At 57.2% G+C, this 14,197-nt stretch overlaps 1 protein-coding gene across 6 annotated transcripts in view; it reads left to right on the plus strand.

Annotated features, from left to right (window-relative positions):
* CAPN15 (calpain 15) overlaps positions 1 to 13,417 on the plus strand; it is a 95,704-nt gene extending 82,287 nt beyond the window's left edge. For all 6 annotated transcript variants that reach the window (XM_048866762.2, XM_048866763.2, XM_048866765.2 and 3 more), the window contains 8 exons: positions 1,998 to 2,221; positions 3,439 to 3,564; positions 4,705 to 4,857; positions 6,575 to 6,736; positions 7,639 to 7,868; positions 8,717 to 8,862; positions 9,565 to 9,743; positions 10,097 to 13,417. In XM_048866762.2, coding sequence (XP_048722719.1) covers positions 1,998 to 2,221; positions 3,439 to 3,564; positions 4,705 to 4,857; positions 6,575 to 6,736; positions 7,639 to 7,868; positions 8,717 to 8,862; positions 9,565 to 9,743; positions 10,097 to 10,274 — 1,398 coding nt within the window. In that variant the 3' untranslated portion in view covers positions 10,275 to 13,417. The remainder of the gene's footprint in view (positions 1 to 1,997; positions 2,222 to 3,438; positions 3,565 to 4,704; positions 4,858 to 6,574; positions 6,737 to 7,638; positions 7,869 to 8,716; positions 8,863 to 9,564; positions 9,744 to 10,096) is intronic.
* Positions 13,418 to 14,197: the final 780 nt, after the last annotated feature.

The following is a 14,197-nucleotide window of genomic DNA, read 5'->3' on the forward strand; positions in this document are numbered from 1 at the left end:
GGCTGCTTGCTGGGCTCATTTGCATGAAGGAGATTGGAAGTGTCCTTTCTGAAACACAGGCCGGAAAATCCTCCGGACAAACCGCACTGCCTCAGTGTCAGAGACCCGAGAAAATCAGGGGCACAGAAAACAGTGTGGGTCTCTGCTTGGCTGGCAGCTTTCTGCAAATCCTCAGCATTCATTTCAAAATCAAAACAACCGTGGGCCGGATTTCTGCAGGCATCTGTTCCAGCTCCCCTGTGAGTGAACAGAGATATATAGGAAAGCCAGGGCACCATTAAAGGGAAACTAAAAAGGGGGGAAATACATCTCTGTGCCCAGCTTGTGCCTCCTCATGAAGCACAGAGAAGGCTGGATAAGAATTACAGTTACATATTTATTTTCAGAATAAAGTGTGTTTTTATTTTACCTTAGAAATATTAAGTAGGGCCTTCCCTGAGTTTTTTGGAGGTTTCCTTGCAGGTCTTGCATGTGGATTGAACTTTCTTTGGTCTTGGGTGGAAGAGCAGAATTGAACCTTTAAGAAAAGGAATTTTTCTCTTAGATGTTTTGTAGGTGTTGGAATTTATAAGCGATAACCAATGTGAACCAAAAGCCTGAGTTTTAAAAAGTCAAAGTAAGAGCAGCATCAGGGCCCACTTGTATAGGATCTCAAGCAGAGATAAATAACATTTTTGTAGGGCAGGGAGAAGGGACTTTTAAAAACAAAACACAAAAGCACTTTCAGGCTTTCTTTGTAGATCACAAAGAAGCCTCATTCTTCTCCCCCATCTCAGAAGGTCCCACCCCAGTCACCTCCTCCTGGAATGTCACCTTTCAGTCACAAAATGTCATGCAATGTGGATAATCCTAGGGTGCGCTTCATCTGTTGATCTCAAAGCACTTTACCACTGTTCCTGCAGCACGGTGTTAGCTCAGCCAGGTTGCATGTAGGCGGTGTTTTCTGTTACTTTTTGAAATGTGTAACTTAACATCTAGCCCCAACAAGAGACATGCCAGATATCGCTTCAGTCACTTTGCTGTCATCTGCTCCGCCTCTGTTTTTTATCTCCATGGGCTGTAAGCTCCTTGGGTGGGGAGCTGCCGTGTGTTTGCCAAGTGCCTCACTCATCTAACAAAGCGCCTGCCCTAGGATTATTTATTATGTGTATTGTGGTAGTGCTAGGAGCCCCAGGCATAGACCAGGACCCCATTATGCTAGGCGCTGCACAATCAATCATACAGGCTGTGCCATGTGGCTAGTGCTGATGGAACCTTTGCAGATTTCTAGTTGTATTCACGCAGTCTTTGCATTTATTTATGAATATATAATCCGCGTAACAATGCCACAGCCTAGCACCATAATAAAGCAATTTAAGGGAACGCTCCTCCTGCGAAGCAGCCTCTGTCTAATTACTTCTTCCCATTGTCCCTGCACTGCGGGGGAGAGAAGTTTGCTGTTGTGTCTCTGACATCTCTGAGCTGTCATCTATTTGTCCTTGAAGCAATCTCGTGTCTATGTTGTGTGAAATATAATTGGTTCAATCTGCAAATGCTCTGTAATCAGCCTAATCCATGGGGCTGGCTTTTGGAGGGAGTGGGTATGAATCCAGACATTCAAGGCTCATTTGAAATCCCCTTTTCTTATTAAACATTCCTAAATCCAGATTTACTGGGAAGTGGGGCCATTAGCCTGCGTTTGAAAACCTGTCCAGATACATCTCTGCACCACATTGTCGGCAGAGTCTTCACAGCCTCTTGGGTCAACTCCAGCATGTGGTGGAGGGAGTGATGCCACGGGAACAAGATGCTGGTCAGATAAGATTCATTCAAAGGCAGCCACTCAGTAACTCACCCTGTGACCTCCTCTGCGTGATCTTTGCAGGGTGGGGTCAAGGAGACCGGGGGGGGGGGACTTTCGCGCAAAGGTCCTGGCTTGCATGAATGTGAGTGCGACTCTGTGTAGCTGGCTTCACGCCTCCATGTGCTTGTAACCCCTGGTTCTCTCCCTTTCCCAGGCCCAGAGGAAGCAGCTGTGGGTAGCCCTCATTGAGAAGGCTCTGGCCAAGCTGCATGGTTCATACTTTGCCCTCCAGGCGGGGCGCGCCATCGAAGGCCTGGCTACGCTAACCGGCGCCCCCTGCGAGAGCCTGATGCTGCAGGTCAGCTCCACTAACCCTCGCGAGGAGCCCATTGACACTGACCTCATCTGGGCCAAAATGCTGAGTTCTAAGGAGGCTGGGTAAGATGAGGCGGGAGGGGTTCATGTTCAGCTGTCAGGAGCATAGAGTTGTAAAAGAGAGTCTAGAGTGGCAGCTCTTATTCATAGAGAGCACAGAAGAGAAGCTAGAGTGTCAACCCAGGATGCAACCTGCCCCACTTGGCAGCCTTGATAAATGTTGGCAGCAGGGCCCTGGGCATAGTGCTAGGAAGTGACTTTCTCCTTATTCGTTTTTGTACAGAAAATCCAACCCTGATGAATTTCGCTCCCATAGTTATCACCAGACTGGGTTGCATTTTAAATGGCTGATTGTTAACCTGATGATTCATTTGATGTTTTTGCTTTGCTTGAGTTTTGTTTTCCAATCTTCTATATTATTAAGGCCCCACCCTTGCATATTCTCCCACTGGGGCGTAACGTTGCTGCAGTGAGGAGTGAAACCGGATCTGTGAGACTAGAAGAAGGCAGGGTTCATTTGGATCTGCGATGAAGGGCATTGGGAGATGCAGGGATAAGGGAGGGAAGTTAGGGTCCTGGATGGCAGGTTGTGTTGAGTGCTCGGAACTGGCGATATTTCTCTCTGGCAGGGGAGAGTGGAGCCGGGATCATTAAACAGACCATATGCGATGTCCAGGGTTCTGCTGCACAGTTGGTTGTCTGCCCTTTTCTTTAATAGTGTGATGCCACCTGCAGAGACTACAGAGCCCAGCATGCAGTGCTTCTCTGTGTCTGAAGTAGGGTGTCCAGTGGAAGCTCTAGAGTGCAGCACTCAATGGTCTATAACCTGCTCCAAGCAGACCTGAGTGCTGTGTGCCAGGCCAGTGGTCTCAGCAGGCACCATCTACATGGGGTGGCTGCAGTCTGTTTTGCTGTATGCCCGGCATGGGCAGCCCTAGCCCTTGGCATTGCCAGTGGGGCCTTGGGCTGGGGCAAAATACGGGGAGACCTGGGGAGCTTCGGGACAAAGAGCCTGGCTGTGGGATGAATAGAGAGCGAACGTTCCTGAGAGCAGAATGTGTGACTGGCACTAGCAGCCGTGGGCGGGGCCATCTCCTGGCTGGCACTGGGCCACCTGTCACTGAACCAGGGGAGCTCCTCTTGGGATTAGAGAATGATTGTCCCTGGCTCTATGTCCTTATGTGGAGGGGAAGGGCTAGCTCCCAGCCTCTCCTTCCATCCCTGTCAGTGCCACGCGGCCTGGCGCCAATCTCCTTTGTTCTCCTCCCTGCCCATTGCAGGTTTCTGATGGGCGCCTCCTGCGGCGGGGGCAACATGAAGGTGGATGACGCAGCCTATGAGAGCATGGGCCTTCGCCCGCGGCACGCCTACTCAATACTGGACGTGCGGGACGTGCAGAGCCGCAGGTGAGCCGGGCCACGGTGCACATGGTATCGTGTCGCCAGTCCCCTCTGTGCTCGGGAGGGTGGGGCCAGCAGCACAGAGCCTGGAGTGTTGAGGCTTTGCCAGCCCCCTGCACCTGCCCAGGGGTTACTGACAGAGCCTTGCTCTAGCGGGTTTGTGGTGTCAGTGTAGGGCCGAGCTGAAATCCCGGGGAAATGGAGTGTGTGTGTCATGTGGCTGAGGATGGGGGTGTTGGGTTAAGGGGCAATCTGTGCTGAATGGCCCCCCTGCAGGCCTTGGCCCCAAGGGGACTCCAGGAACCCCAATAACAAACATGGCCAAGTCTCCACAGTGGAATCCCTTGCTCTGTCCCTTGGTGTCACACAAACTGGTTTATGCTTTGGGGTGCTGCTGTGCTGTAGGCCACCACCCCCAGCGTCCTTGCCTGCTGTATGCTGGGTGGTCCTGATCTAGCTGGGCTAGCTGTCCCTGATCTTTACTGGCCGGGGGGAGGGAGCTGCACAGAAAGGTTCCCCACCTGCCCCCCTGATTTTGTCTGTTTGTCTGGTACAAACAGGCCAGCCTCCAGCTGAGGCTGTAAGGGCCTTGGGGTGGGGCTGCTACCTGCGCTGGCAATATGCCATGCCACTTCCTCATCCTCACTGGCAGAGATGGGGAGGGGTATGCTATGGAAGGCCTGCTTTCAAAGCTAGCTCAGTGCACTCAGTTTGGGATCTCTTTAATGGCTTGCCTACATCACACCACTCTGCTGCTTGGTGCTGCCGTGCAAGTAGCCTCTGCTGAGTGCAGCTTAAGGACGGTACTTGGGTTGCAGCAGATACATGATGGAAGGGCACTGGTGGAGGTGTGGGGGGCCCAAGGCTGGGATAGCAGGCAGGGGGCTGTGGGTCTGGACTGAGGTGCACTGGCAGGGCAGAGCTGTGCCAGGATCCCAGGGGTGGGATAGTGGCAGCTGTTTAGGATCTAGGTGCATTGGCAGAGTGAGGACAAGAAGTTACCTTTTTTGCTGGCTCACCCTTGGGGATGGGGGAGAGTCTCGGGAGATGAAAAATGTCTAGTGGGTTGTAGCTGATGAGCGCAGTAGCTATGCCCTTCGCCAGGCACTGCTGTGATTCTGGGGACTGTTCCCTCTGTCCCATCAGGCTGCTGCGGCTCCGGAACCCCTGGGGCCGCTTCTCCTGGAATGGCAGCTGGTCCGACGAGTGGCCCCACTGGCCGGTGCACTTGCGTCACGATCTGATGCCCCATGGGAGTAGCGAGGGCGTCTTCTGGATGGAGTATGGCGACTTCATCAGGTAAAGCTGAGCAGGAGGCTCCCCGTGTGCCAGCACCTGGGGGCTGCACTGGGTCCCCCTCGCCCTGCTGGGCTCCGAATTCCTGGCCTCGTCATTATCTGTTATAGGACAGGAGCTGGGCAGCTCCCCCACCGGGCCTGTCCTGCCTCCCCCTGGGACTGAATCTAGTGAGAGCGCCAGATCCCAACATCCCTGGGCTCATGTCAGACTCTGCTGCCACCTGGACTGAGAGTCTAGCTTCAAAAAAAGCCAAGCTAGGCAGAGCTTGGCTGAGTGGCAGCTGGGGCTGGGAGGGTACCAAGGTTTGCATGGGGTAAATACCTGGGGCGAGGGAGGTGGCTCAAAGGGAAGGAGGAGGGGAAACGGGATGAAATTACAAAAGGGAAAATTTAGCCCCTAAATCAGGAAAAATCTGGCTGCTCCTGAGCTCTCTCAGAGCTTCCTGAGGGGCATGGGGGAAGCCGTCACTTGGGACAGGACACAGCTCTGGAGAAATCCTGAGGGCTGAGTCCTGCCCTGCTTCTGGGCTCCCATGTACTCCACAGCAAGGCAAGGCCAGGGCCTGTGGAGAGGACCCCTGGGTTCCCATGACAGCCTGGGGCTGAGGCTCACAAGCATGGGTAGTTGGGCACGAGGTCAGACATGGACAGATACACAGACTGCATTAAAATGCCCAATTCAGAGTCAGCAGTAAATGCTCCAGGGGCTGGGAGGCCTCTTAGCTAAGGCAGTCCTCGCTAGCCCCTCTGGCCAGGGCAGTGCGGCCGGCCGGCCCCTGTGGCAGGGGTCTGTGTTGACTCCCACCCGCGATCCCAGTGGGTCCGGTATGTGATGCAGGGTCAGACCTGGCCAGTGTTGGGATGAGGAAGTCCTGCCAGATGTGCTGCTGGCGATTCGTGGGCCCAGGCCAGTGGTGTGTGCCACCTTAGAGGAGACTTGAATCCAAGCGCCTGGTTGTTTGTGGGCCTTCAGGGCCGCAGGGGCAGGGCTGGCAGGGTCTGGTGCAGCGCTGGCTGGGCTGTGCCCGCATCACCTGTCCCTTGCCAAGCCTGGTGCTTTGGTGCCACCTAGTGGTGGTCATCGTGCTGGTGCCATCTCCTGAAGGAGGAATCCTCTCCTAATATGCCTCTAGCCCCTCAGGGTCCTTTGAGGCCCCTGGGCATGGGGGCAGGGCCTGCACTTGTTGGGAAAGAGCCATTTAATTACCTCCCCCCCCATCCCCCGTGCTGCTTTCCTTTATTTCTGCCCCTTCCTCCCTCTTTCCCACCCGCTCCTTGCCTCTTCCACTGGGAACACCAGGGGCTGGGGAGCCTGGGCCAGGTCTCCAGGGCAGTCCCTGTAGCACCCCCTGCTGGGCAGCACAGCCACCCAGGGCCACCCCATTGGGCTCGGGCTCCAGCCTGGGAGCCGTGCAAGGAGAGAGGCTGAGCGTGGGGGTGTGCTGGCCAGGCGAGTCTGGCCCAGCCCCTGCTCTTTGGGAAGCCCCTCTCCATTGCAGAGAATGTGGGTCGCACCATGCTGACCCACCCGCAGTGCGGCTCCTGTCTGTGGGTAGCCATCTGCATCCTCCTTGGAGGCACTCTGTTGCCCAGCAGTGGGTAGGGTGGGGCTGGATCCATTCACCAAGGCCCTGGTGCAGCCTGAGTTTGCAAGCCCCAGCTCAGCCATGGCTACCGTTGCCTGGGACTGACGCTGGCTTTGGCCCCGCTCCTGGCAGATACTTTGACTCGGTGGATATCTGCAAGCTCCACTCAGACTGGCATGAAGTTCGGGTGCAGGGCACCTTCCCCAACAAGGCCAGCGGACCCGTGACGGTGACCTCGCTGACGGTGCTGGAGCGCGCTGCGCTGGAGTTCGCCCTCTTCCAGGAGGGCAGCAGGTGAGGCAGGAAAACCAGGTGTGGCACTTGGGCAAGGAGCAATGCCTTGGATCCAGTTCAGACAAGCAGTGCAGGGGGGAACAGGTCTGGGAGCCAGGAGTCTGGGATTCCATTCTCAGCTCTGCCCCTCGCCCCTGGGTGACCACAGGCAAGTCATTGCCATGCTCTGGGCCTCAGTTTCCCCTCTGTAAATGGGGATAGTAATCCTGCCCTGCCATTAACACGTGCAAAGCTCTTTGGGATCCTTGTTCGAGTGATGCTGGCGACAGGCCAGCTGTTGTTATTCCCTGACTGCCCAAAGCAGCCTGGGCTGGGAATTGTCTGGATCTTCCCTCCTGGGACTGGCCTGGGAGGCGGCTCTGCTGCGATGCCTCGATGCCGCTTACTGCGGATGAGAACAGGGCTTGGCAGGAAGCTCTCTGCCCCATCTGCCGGCGGCGAGTGTAAAGCACAGGCTTGGTGCAGGAGACACATGAAGGGGAAAGATCACCAAAATCTGCCTTGGGTTTTATTGTAATCCGCTGATACCAGCACCCGGGACGTGTCTCCCTCTGCCTGAGCTGGGTGCAAGCAGGAGGGGTTTGTATCAGGCAAAGAGCACCCAGGTCAGCATGGGGAGCCTTTCTTGGGTACACGCTTGCCCCCTGAATCCCTACTCTGTATGACAGAGCTATGCCTGTAAAGCACTCACGTTGCTGCTAGGGGGTGCTCCTGCCATGCTTTCCCCAGGCCCAGCTGGTGGATCTGCTCTGCTCGCCTGTCCTGCTCATGGCAGCACCGCTCACCTTGGCAGTCAAGCCGTATCCCCCGGTTAGAGCCTCCCCATCCAGGGTGGGCAGGGGCATGGCTGGCTCAGTCCTGACTTCTTTCCTCCCCTCCCTTCCCTCCCCCCCCGCCGGCAGGCGCTCCGACACGGTGGACAGCCACTTGCTGGACCTGTGCATCATGGTGTTCCGCGCCACATTCACCAGCGGAAACAAGCTGAACCTGGGCCGGCTGGTGGCCCACAGCAAGCGGGCAGTGAAGAAGTTTGTGAACTGCGACGTCATGCTGGAGCCAGGCGAATACGCTGTCGTGTGCTGTGCCTTCAACCACTGGAACGCCCCGCTGCCGGGCACGTCCTCTGGCCAGGGTGAGGCCCCCTGTGCACTCCCAGCTCAGCACACCAGCCCACTGAGCGTGCCCTGCAGGGAGGGGCTGTGGGACCGGTTGTACTGCCGCCTCGCTCCTGTGCTGCAGGCAGGGGCTGGGGGGGACAGTGGTATCTCCCCCGGCTTTCCCCATTGGCTGGGCATGTCCCTGCAGCTTGCCCTGAGGGGCTGTGGGGTGGGTTGGAGAGGGAAGGCAGCTTGGCGAGAGTCCAGGTCCTTGTCTCTCCAGGATTGCGCCCCATCTCCGTTTCATGAGACACAGGCGATCTCACGGGGGAAAGAGGGCCACCGTAAGCACAGCCCACCCAGCCCTTCCCCAGCCTGGTACCTGCAGTTACCTGCAGGCAGAGGACTAGCAGGGCTGGCATTGGGAACTCGGTGCCAGTTCCCAATGCGAGCCCTGCTAGTCCTCTGCCTGCTAGACTGGCCCTCCTAGGAGCTCCCCCAGAGCCAGCCGTGCCACCAGTTGGCAAGTGAGTCACCTCCAATCACTGCAGACAGACTCAAGAATTCCTGTCTTTGGGAATCCAAATTCCTGGGTCCTGTTCCAGGCACTATGTGACTGGGGCCAGTAATACCGCCGCCCCGTGCCTCGGTTTCCCCTGTCCGGGGGTGACTAAGGCCTGTCCCAAGGGGGCTGTGATGTCAGTGGAGCTCAGTGAGATGCTGGTGAAGGGAACAGGGTGCCCTGGGCAGCGTCCTGTCCCAAGCAGCAGGAGTTGAACTGGAATCTGATGGAGGAGCTGGACGAGTGGGGAAGCACGGGCAGGATGGTGGGGGCTGGAGGGCCTGGCACACCCCCTCATTGAAGCCATCTTTTTCTCCCCAGCCTCCAGCCCCCCCGCCGACAGCTCCAGCTACATCCTGGCCATCTACAGCTCCCGCCTGGTGATGGTGGAGCAGGTCGAGGCGCAGCCCACCACACTGGCCGACGCCATCATCCTGCTGACCGAGAACAAGGGCGAGCGGCACGAGGTGGGTGCGGGGCCCTGCTGAGTCCCAAGCTGCAGGCTGACGGGTCGGTACACACGGGCTGCCCCAGGTCCGTCTGTGCTGCAGCCTCCCTGCCCGGGGAGAGGGATGTGCGCTAGTGGGGCTGGAGCTAGTGCACTACAAATAGCCAGCTGGCCCCACTCGCCCCTAGCTCACCGCTGCTGCTGGCTACGGAGACATCTCCCCTGGGTCGGACTGGTGGCTCTTGCTTGTGGCTAGAGGGGGTCTCCCCTTTGCTGCAGCTTCTCCGTCCCTCTCCCACAGGGAGCCTGGCTCAGCTCAGTCGTGTGCCCTGACCTCTGGGGGCCAGGTTTCCCTGCCAGGTGAGTAGGGCAGGCTGGTGGGAGGGCAATACCTGGCTGGCAGATCCCACGGGTACCCTGCTTGGGTGCATGGGGGTGTGAATGGGCTCAGTCCCTGGAGAGCAGGGAGGGCAGGGGATGGGGACACAGGGCATCCCTGTGCCTGCAGGATCATCCCTCCCTCCCCTGGGTGCTGAGGTGGGAAAATACTGGTGATGCAAAGTGAGGGCAGGTGCCTTGGATGGCTTGGAGTGAGCAGGAGAGGCCGGCAGCTCCCTCTGGTTGGCTGGGTTCCTGTTGTGACGGTGGGCGCTGACTCTGTGGCTCTGGCGCAGGGGTTGGGAGGGGCCTGCCCGTCTGACCCTGCTGGTTGTCCCGGCAGGGCCGCGAGGGGATGACCTGCTACTACTTGACGCATGGCTGGGCGGGGCTGATCGTGGTGGTGGAGAACCGGCACCCCAAGTCCTACCTGCACGTCCAGTGCGACTGCACGGACAGCTTCAATGTGGTGTCCACGCGGGGCAGCCTGAAAACCCAGGACAGCGTGCCACCGCTGCACAGGTGAGGGGACGCCCCGGGGAATGCCAGGAATGAGGCTGCTGTGTGGCGGGCCCAGACTGCCGGCCCAGGGCATGGCCTGGCGAGGGGATCTGCTGCCGCCAGCCTGACCACAGAGACCCCCATGAGGCAGGGGCTGGTGAGGGAGTCCGGTACCTCCAGCCCAACCACAGAGCCCCTCTGGGAAAGGGGCTGCCGAGGGAGCCTAGCTGCTGGCCAAGCCCCCGAGCCCTGTGGCCCTAACAAGGCCCTGCCATGAGGGAGCCCCACATAGGAGCACGTGTCTCTCAGCAGCTTCACCCATGGGCAGAGAGCAGGCTCCGGCTGCACCCACACTGATCACTCTCCCCCTGCAGACAGGTGCTGGTGATCCTCTCCCAGCTGGAAGGCAATGCTGGCTTCTCCATCACCCACCGCCTGGTGCACCGCAAAGCCGCCCAGGCCTTCCTCAATGACTGGATGTCAACGAAAGGGACCCACAACCCGCTGCTCACCCCTGAAGTGGCGGGGTTGCACGGGCCCCGGCCGCTATGACAACCAGCCCAGCCCTCCCTGCCCCTCTCCTGCTTCTGCCTTCTTGCTTTAACCAAGGCCCTGGCCCCGGCTGCTTCGGGCTGCTTCCCGACCCGGCGGTGCTGAGCCACCAGGGGGCAGTGCCACAGCATCCCGCCAAGCGCCTTTCCCTCAGGGCTGGGGATCCTCCCCCGCTCCCCTCCCTGCCTCCGCACAACCCCTGTCCGCCAGCGCACGCACTTTACAGGGAGCCAGCCAGGGCGGGGGCAGTCTCAGGATCCTGGCCCTTCCCCCGCCCCTCCAGCGCATGCGCTTGGTCTGGAGGAATGGCCACCAATCGCCAGGGCAGCCGGGAGCCTTGGCCAGGCTGGGGGAGGAGAACGGGGGCGGGGAGGCAGGTTCCTTCCCAACCCTACGGTCACTCAGGACTCTGCTCCCTCCGCTAGCGTCAGGCACCTGATGCTGCAAAAAACAATATACCTCTGACTGACGTCTGTCCGTCTGTCTGCGCTCCCTGGTACCGCGGGGCCCGGCTCCGGGATCGCCCGCCTGGTCGCTGTGGAAGCATGGCTGCAGCAAGCTGGTGGGGCCCGGTGTAGCCGGCCTCGGGCCCTGCCTTGCCCTCCTGTCGGCTGTTTGCCAGCCAAAGAGAATTGAGAGCTAGTGTGAGACCGAGCTCCTGGCAAGGACAGAGGAAGCCAGGGGGCCAGCCCAGGCGAAGTGGGCTCACGTGGGCTGTCGGGAAGGTGCTGCTGCTTTAAATGGCCATGGGTGCATGGAATCGCCTCTGCTCGGCCCGGCCTGGGGCACTGGCATCTCTGCCTCCAGCTGCATCTCATGCCAGCGGCTTTGCAGGAGGCTGATGGTGAATATCAGGGAGAGGAAGATCAGGCTGGGAATTTACATGACCCACAAATCTGGTAAAAGTTGCTGGCCAATGGCCTGATCTCTGAGCCCCCAAACCAGCTCTGGGTAAAGCCTTATGCCCCAGAGGTTTCTGGGACTGGTAGTTTTTTGTCCCATGGCCTGCAGGGGGATGTTTGTCCATATTTCACCAGGGCAAAGAACAGTGTTTGGGGGCAGCCCCCTCCTGCAGCGGGCAAAACGAGGCTGCTCGGAGCTGCTTTTTCCCCTGGGAGGGGGGCGGTGATTTCTTTTGAAAAGCAGCTGTTAACGTTTTACAAAGCGTCTTTTACCAAAATGGAGTGAAATGGCCCTTTTCTTCGCTGCGTTATGAGACACGGGGCATGTGTGGGATTCCAGCCCCCTCCCAGCGCCCGTGCTCAGTGTGTGCGAGGAACACATGTGTACTATGCAGTACTGGCCGTAGGGAGCAGTGTTAGGAGAGAAGCCATGAGCTGTGCTGGAGAACCATCCCCTGGCACTGACAGTCCAGCCTTCCTCAGTGCGCCTCTCGACCTGTGGCACCGCTGTCCCAGCTTTGGGAGGGCTGGTGCCGGCGTGCAGGGAGACCAGCCAAAGAGACGGTCCGACTACAGGCTGTCTGGCCTGATCCTGGCCTGCTCTGCACCAGGGAAGCCAATGGAGCTGCCCCTGCACAAAAAATTGAGCTCGACTGATGGTTCAGTGCAGCACATGGCTGGGCCCAGGTGAAAGGCGCAGCTGGAGCAGGGATTCTCCAGGGCTGTCAGTGTATGGGGTGGGTACAGCGTAGTGGGTACACCAGCTAGCACTGGGGCTTGGACACAGGCTGGGGGCTGAGCAGACTTGCGCCCCTCCCCCATTGTTTGACAGTTTTGCCATGCACTGACTTTTCTTTTTTTTAAACGATCATTGCTTTGAACGGCCAGTCAAACCCCAGCTAGCTTAGTCAGGGAATCCCTGCCCCACAACTACCCCACTCTGCAGGGATCCCAGAGCTGCTGGTGGGGCAGGGGGTTCTGCCTAGGCACCTTGTGGGTTTTCAGGGCAGAGGGAGCAGGGGGTGAGGGTCACGTCCAGAGCAGAGGCAGTGAGTCTGGAGCGGCAGCAAACGCCTTGTGCAGTGGACGTCGTGGGGCCCGTTGGAGAGCATTGGCATGGGGTGTCATGGGAGTGACAGTGCAGCCCCTGGCCACTGGGCGCTAGCAGGAGATCCGTGCTCATGGCTGATCAGTGTAATGGGCCCAAGACCCCCAAGCTGCCACCTCTGCATGTGGGATTCTGAGCTAGCCAGGTCCCACGGCAGATGAGTCCACTCGGCTTTGTGCAGAGCGTGACTCCCCCAGCTCAGCAAAGCCTCTCTCCCATAGTAGGCCCTTTGACATGAAAATCCCAGGGCGGTTTTAACTCTGGATTTAAGCTTTGCACTAATCTTCCCCCAAAGGCTCCTGGGAAATGTTCTGTGTTTTTAGCGAGGGGGAGCGATGCTCAGATGGAATCAGCCCTAGCTCAGCCCTGGAACTGCCTGTTTCATTTACCTGCCCTGATTAACATGATAGTTTTCGGAGGTCCTGAAACAGGCACTCAGTCCCTAGGCATTTAGGCCCCCGGTGTACTCCGGGTTCAGATTCTCCAGCAGAGATGTGTGCTATGGTGAGGCCTGCACAGGTAGCTTGCCAGGCTGTCCCCCGTGAGCAGCGTCTCACTCCCTGAGAGATCAGCTGTGCTGTAGAGACCCAGAATGGGGGCAGGCTGGCGTTCTGCTGGGCACCGAGGGGGTTGGCAGTGCCAAGGCTTATTTTGATCCCAGGTTTCCCCTCCAGGCTGAGAGCGTGGGACAATTCTCTCCTCCCTTCTGTTTTTATGGTCTGCACTGTGCTCCCTGGGAAGGAGGGGGGTGGGAATGGGGGAATCTCTGCTGGGAGGGATATTGCCCCATCGTGTGCGCTGCCTCTCAGACCCTGCTGGCCCCCCGACGGCAGGGAGCAGCTGAGCCAAGCTCTGTTATTTGTAGTTTTTATTCGTCGAACGATGTGTTCTGTTCTTTCCTTTCCTTCTTTGGACGATTCCGTCCTTTTCTTTTCTCTCTCTCTCTCTTGTTTTTTCTCTCTCTGAGCTGTGAATATTTTTAACCCTGTAAATACGGTCCAGCTCTTACGAAACACAGGCTATTTTATCAATTGTAAATCAGATCTGTAATCCCTGTATGATACGAATTAATCCATGGGTGGTTTTCAAACTCAGGTTCCAATGGACCAAATAAAGTTTTGTTTTTTAATTAAGCCACTCGTTTACTCTGTTGTTATTTGTGTAGGTCATTTTCAGTCATACACTTAGAAGCCCACGCTGGGAAGCAGGGTTCTCTGTGTTTCATACAAGAAGTGAAATTGAAAGTTCAAAACGAAGAGGAAATGATTTCACGCAGCACACAGTTAGCCAGTGGAACTCATTGCCACAAGATGTTACAGAGGCCAAGAACCTACCAAGATTCAAAGAGGGACTGGACACATCTAGGGACAACATAAGTATCTAGAACTGTTATAGTAAACATTAAAAACTAAACAAGAGTTTGGGGAGGAAATATAAACACTCATGCTTCAGGGCACAAGTCAACCTCTCCCTAATGGGGGTCAGGAGGAAACTTTCCCTGAGAGTTTGTTATCCCATAACTGCTGCTGCAGGGTTTCTCCTATCTTCCTCTAAAGCAGCTGGTACTGCGGCTGAATGCTGGTGTAGGTGGAACCTTTGTCTGAGTTGTTGTGGCAGTTCCTACAATTCATCAATTTTATGGTGGTTCTTCCTCAAATTTTCCAAATCCTTTGAATTCTGAACTTTAGTTAACAAATCCATGGCCTGCTGGGATGGCACAGTGTGTAGGAGGTGATGTGGCTGGGTGGGTATGGCACTGTCCTGAGAAGCAGGAGCAGGAGAGGCGGGTTCTATTCCTGGCTCTCTGGGTGACCTTGGGGAAGAAGCCTGCCTCGCTCTGTGCCTCGGTTTCCCAATCTGTATAAAGGGAATAATGACAACTTTGTAAAGAGCTGTGGGCCCTAGAGAGGTGG

Source organism: Caretta caretta, chromosome 10 (assembly GCF_965140235.1).
Source record: "Caretta caretta isolate rCarCar2 chromosome 10, rCarCar1.hap1, whole genome shotgun sequence".
NCBI lineage: Eukaryota > Metazoa > Chordata > Testudines > Cheloniidae > Caretta > Caretta caretta.